The sequence below is a fragment of the Nannospalax galili genome, unplaced genomic scaffold (genome assembly GCF_000622305.1).
Source record: "Nannospalax galili isolate Female #2095 unplaced genomic scaffold, S.galili_v1.0 scaffold529, whole genome shotgun sequence".
NCBI classification, from domain to species: Eukaryota; Metazoa; Chordata; class Mammalia; order Rodentia; family Spalacidae; genus Nannospalax; species Nannospalax galili.
Window position 1 is genome coordinate 2,509,358 of NW_008360309.1, and position 6,000 is coordinate 2,515,357.

At 45.6% G+C, this 6,000-nt stretch overlaps 1 protein-coding gene across 2 annotated transcripts in view; it reads left to right on the forward strand.

Annotated features, from left to right (window-relative positions):
• Positions 1-5,321, forward strand: part of Calr3 (calreticulin 3) — a 32,362-nt gene extending 27,041 nt beyond the window's left edge. For both annotated transcript variants that reach the window (XM_008824659.2, XM_008824660.2), the window contains one exon: positions 5,108-5,321. In XM_008824659.2, coding sequence (XP_008822881.1) covers positions 5,108-5,251 — 144 coding nt within the window. In that variant the 3' untranslated portion in view covers positions 5,252-5,321. The remainder of the gene's footprint in view (positions 1-5,107) is intronic.
• Positions 5,322-6,000: the final 679 nt, after the last annotated feature.

Genomic DNA, 6,000 nt, shown 5'->3' on the forward strand with positions numbered 1-6,000 from the left:
TAAAAAATAAAAGAAAAAGAAAAGCTGGGGCTGAGAGCTGGCTCAGCAGTTAAGAGCACTGGCTGTTCCTGCAGAGGACCCAGCAGTTTCTAGCACCCACATGGTGGCTAACAACCATCTACAACTCCAGTTCCAGGGGATCCAACGCCCTCTTCTGATTCCACAGGCATTGCACACAAGTGACACATACACACATAATTAAAAGTAATTAAAATAATTTTAAAAATTTTGGGTTGAATGAGCTCATGGTTTTGGAGATTTCTTCTATCCTTTGCTTTGTCTCAGGGTGGTTCATCACAGTGGGGACATGTGGCAGAGCAAAGCTGCTCACCTCTTAGCAAGCCAGCGAGCAGAAAAGACTCCAGTGTCCCTCAATGTCCATTAGGACAGTCCCCAATGACAACAACCTCCCATCAGGCCCCACTGCTTAAAAATGTCTTCATTACAGCACTCAGGAGGCAGAGGCAGGCAGATCTCTGTGATTTCAAGGTCAGCCTGGTCTACATAGTGGGTTCCAGGCCAGCTGGGGCTACAGGGAGAGCCTGTCTCAAAAATACAAAAAAATTTCCTTATTATTAATTTCTCTGTGTGTGTGTATGTGTGTGTGTGCGTGTGTGTGTGTATGTGTGTGCACACATGCTACAATTCATGTGTAGAGGTCAGAGGACAATTAGCAGGTCAGTTTTCTCCTCCCACCTTGCTGAGGCAGAGTCTGTCCTGTTTCTGCCACACTGTACACTCCAGCTAGCTGGCGCACCTGCTTCCGACAGTTCTGTCTCCATCTCCCAATGTGCCATGGGAGTACCAAAATTATAGATGTACACCACTGCATGTGGCTTTCTGTGAATCCTAGGGATCAAACTCAGGTCATCAGGCTTGAATGGCAAGTGCCTTTACTCACTTTTTCTTTCTTTTAAAAAAGATTTGTTTTGTGCCGGGTCAGTACACATGCTTTAGTCCCAGCACTTGGGAGGCAGAGGTAGGTGGATGTTTGTGAGTTCAAGGGAAGCCTGGTCTACATAGTGAGTTCCAGGACAGCTGGGGCTACAGCAAGACCCTGTCTCAAAAAGACAAAAAAAAAAAAGTCTTACAATCTTTAAAAAATTCAAACATGCCAGATGTGGTGGTGCACACCTTTAATCCCAGCACTCATGAGGTAGAGGCAGGTGGATCTCTGTAAGTTCAAGACTAGCCTGGTCTACATAGTGAGTTCCAGGCCAGCTCCACTACAGGGAGACCCTGTCTTAAAAAACAACAAAAATAAATAAATAAAATTCAGACACTAAAAGTTCAAAGTCTTGAATTGAAGTCTCTTAACTGTGGACTCCTGTAAGATCCAAAACAAGTTACATTCCGTTTTATTTCAAGAGGAAAGAACCATGCCACACTTAAGCAAAAATCTCACAATCTTCTGGGCTCCAGAGGGCCTGGGCAGCTACACTTCTCTGACTGTCGTCCATAGCAGGTTGCTTCCCAGGCTCAAGCTGGATTCATGCCACACTTGCCACTGTCCCTGGTGGCCATCCCACAGTCCTGGCATCTCCAGTGTACTTGGGTCACAACCCTCCTTCCTCAGCCTCTGAGTGCTGGGATCTGTCAACACAAAAGCACAACTCTCACCTCAAAGGGAATAAGAGTTTGTTTTGGAGCCAAATGTGACCGTGGGAACACAGATTCAGGTTACCCCAAATTCCATATTCTAGCGTGGAAGCAGTTTCAGGAAGTTTTTATAGTAACAGAACAAAGAAAAGTCACAAATGAAGACACTTCAGACACATTGGTGGAAACATTGAGTAGGCAGATACAGCAAAAGAGAAATCTCAGCTACAGGTCTCAGATGCTGACTGATGACTCTCAGTCTTTGGTTGGTTGAAACTGGTGGTGTGCTAAGATAATACATTCCAAAAGGTTTTTAATCTGTTAGTCACAGGATGTTAAGCCGGAAACAAAGGCGGGCAAGGAGTAGGTATTTAGGGGCTAAACATGGTCCAAGATAAATGGTAATAGGCTCTGGACCTGCAGTAGTCCTAACTCTCCACAGTCACTGAAGTTCTAATCAGCTGATCAGCCTTTGTAGAATGTTTTAAGTTTTTTGTTTTTTGTTTTTTTGAGACAGGGTCTCCCTGTAGCCCCAGCTGGTGGCCTGGCACTCATTATGTAGATCAGGCTGGCCTTAAACTCACAGAGATCCTCCTGCCTCTGCCTCCCAAGTGCTGGGATTAAAGGCTTGAGTGATTACACCTGGCCTTTGAATGTTTCGTTTTTTAAAAAAATATTTTTTTTTATTTTTATTTTATGTGTATGAGTATATTGCCTGCACATAAGTGCACCTGTGTCATGCAACGCCCACAGAGGTCAGAAGAGGGCATCGGATCTCCTGGAACTGCAGTTACAGACAGGTGTTAGCTGCCATGTGGGTGCTGGGAATGGAACCAACCAAGGTCATCTTCAGTTAATAGCAGCCAGTGCTAACACCTCAAAGTAGCACTGAGCTGGGGACCAAGCCTCTTCAACACATCAGCTTTAGAGGTTACTTACACAAGTCAGAGTGGGAGCCCCAAGTATTTATTTATTTTTACTATTTATTATTTGGCTGGGTGTGGTGGTGCACACCTGTAGTCCCAGCACTTGGGAGGCAGAGGCAGGCAGATGGATCTCTGTGAGTTCAAGGCCGTCTTGGTCTACATAGTGAGTTCCAGGCCAGCTGGGGCTACCTGACTTAAAAAGACCAATTCAGTGCCCTTGGATTCCAGAAGAGGGCACTGGATTCCCTTGGAGTTATAAGCAGTTCTGAACTGCCTGATGCACATGTTGGAAACAGAACCTTTGTCCTCTGTAAGAGAAGCAAGTGCTGTCAACTTCTGCACCAGCTCTCCAGCTCTCCAACGTTTTCAGTGTTGTGAGTCTTTCTACTAGTGCCTGTGTTAACACCTCATTCTTTTGAAATTTATGTGTGTGTTCTACCTTAGTCTCTTGAGATCCTGTGATCCTCTTGTGTCCACCCTCTACAGCACTCAGAATATAAGCATGTCACAGCCATGCCTGGGTTTTTAGTGTGGGTCCTGGAGATTTGAACTCAGGTCCTCATACTCATACAGCAAATGCTTTTACCCCCAAATCATCTCTCCAGCTGAGATTATGGCTGTGCCTGAACAAAAACAGCCTGACCCCTTGGTATCAGTTGGATCCAGGAGTCAGCCAGATCCGTTCTGAGGACTTGTTCCTTCTGAGTTCTCTCACTGTTTTTGAACAAAGGCCTTGCTCTCTATTTATTGAAACCATATATCCAGCATAAAATGGGGCAAGAGGGGCTGGAGAGATGGCTCAGCGGTTAAGAACACTGACAGTTCTTGCAGAAGACCCAGGTTTGAATCCCAGCACCCACATGGCAGCCAACAACTGTCTGTAACTCCAGTCCCAGGGAACCTGACAGCCTCTTCTGGCCTCCTCAGGTATTGCACAACACGGGTGCACTTACCTACATGCAGGCAATACATGCATACACATAAAATAAAAAATAACAATTTTTTTTTAATGGGGAAAGAGTAAGGAACCTGTCTTATCCGGGGATTTTCCCCTTTCTGACCCCTGCGACTCAGAATAGCACACAGAACCACAAACAGATGTTATCAATCTAATCCCACCTATTGTTTGCAGCACAAATGGGATAATTCATTGCTTCCAACAATATTCAATGCTTTTAGTGCTGTTATATCTATAATACACCACACACACACACACACACACACACACACACACACACACATTGTTCTTGGTCAGGGGAAAGGAAGGATCATGAGGGATTAAAGTCATATGTTTAGGTTACAAGAGGAGCCCAAGGCCTAGTAAGCTTGCTTACGAAATAGTGTTCTAGAAGTCATTCCTCCCAGTCCTGGAGTACCTCACTCTTCCTTTGTGAGTATTAAAGAATGTTTATGCAATACTCTGTTAGTATGGCTTTGGTTGTATTTAGTTTGGGGTTGTATGCATAAGGATATTCTATGCACTCTTAGATGGTGGCTCCTTATTATTTTGGGGTAGATTTCAAGATGTTGCTCAAATGTCTGAAAGTGTGAGTTGTACCAAACCCTCTGTGTTTCTATCTATCTATCTATCTATCTATCTATCTATCTATCTATCTATCTATATGAGCTAATTTCTTTCTCTCTCTATATATATTTATATGTTATCTGTCATCTATCATCTATCTATCTATCATCTATCCATCTAAAACAACTGTCTGTAACTCCAGTTCCAGGGGATGCAACGCCCTCTTCTGTCCTCCACAGGCATTGGATGACACAGGTTCACTTCAACACATGCAGGCATAACACTCATACACATAAAATAAAAACAAATTTATGCCGGATGTGGTGGCGCATACCTTTAATCCCAGCACTTTGGAGGCAGAGGTAGGCAGATCTCTGTGAGTTCAAGGCCAGCCTGGTCTACATAGTGAGTTCCAGGACAGCTGGGGCTACAGGGAGACCCTGTCTCAAAAAGTCCAAAAATGTGTATGTATATGTGTCTCTCTGTGTGAGTCTATGCACATGTGTGCAGTGCCTGCAGTGGTCAGGAGATAGCATTGGATCCCCTTGAACTGGAGTTACAGGTGGTTATGAATCACCTGACTGAGTGCTAGGAACTGAGCCTGGGTCACATTTTTAAAATATTTTATTTATTATTTTTATTTTAAGTATACGAGTGTTTTGCTTTCATGTATGTAAGTGCACCACATATGTGCAATGCCCCACAGAGTCCAGAAGAGGATGTCAGATCCCCTGGAACTGGAGTTACAGATGGTCATTAGATGCCATGTGGGTGCTAGGAATCGAACCCAGGTCCTCTGGAAGAACAAGTGTTTTTAACTGCTGAGCATTTCTTCAGCTCCTGAGCCTGGGTCGTCTGTAAGAACAGCAAACACTCTTAAATGCTGAGCCATCTCTCCAGCCCTTTAGCTTTTTTGAGAATCTTGATAATGTAGCTTCTGCTGACTTTGAATTCACCCTGTACCTCCTGACTCTGCCTCTCAAGTTGTACCTACTGAGCTCAAGCACTCTACCAAATGAGCCCCCACCCCAGCCTTTTTTTCTGTCTCTTTCTTCAGGGTCCAGAAAGGGAGATGGATGCCATACAGGCCAAGGAAGAAGTGAAGAAAGCCCGTGAGGAAGATGAGAAGGAGATGATGGCAGGGAAGTTTCACAGGAAGGCCAACCATTTCAGCAGAGTCCACAAACAGGGCGAGCTGTAGTCATCCCCACCCCCGATGCAGATGCTGAGAGCCTCGGTTCCACTTTAATACATCACTGAAAGCTCGCGCATCCACATGCTCATTTGTCCAGTTTCTGAAAAATATTTCCATGCTCTTGGTGGTGTTCCTCACGTCCTCTCCTGACCCCTAGACCTCTGTGACCCCAGTGCATCAAGAAGTTTCCCTTGGGGGCTGCAGAGATGGCTCAGCGGTTTAGAGCTGGGTTTGGCTCCCACATGGTGGCCAACAACTGTCCTTAACTCAGTTCCAGGGGATCTGGCATCCTCTTCTGACCTCTGCAGGCATTGCACGACTGTGGGTCTCTCCCTCCCCTCGAGGGCTGAGGGCTGCTGGCCACTGGTCCACAAGGACAAAGGGAGCAGAAGTGACTAACGGGTTCAGGATGGGCAGTGAGCACAAGGGAAAAAGACTTTCTGGGGAGGCAGATTCAGGTATACAGCTCCAGATTCAGGGATACGGCTCCGGATTCAGGGATACGGCTCCGGATTCGGGTATACAGCTCCGGATTTGGGGATACGGCTCCGGATTCGGGGATACGGCTCCGGATTCAGGGATATGGCTCCATTTATTCAGTGGGGGTCAGGGAAAATATAGTGTGGGGGCAGCAGCCAAAGCCTCAGCTGATAGGTGCTCATAGTATGCTTTATTTAGTAGGGGGATGTTATCATCCGACTATACGGCAATGCCTAATTATATAGAAAAAAACTAGGGGCAGTTTTATTGCAGGT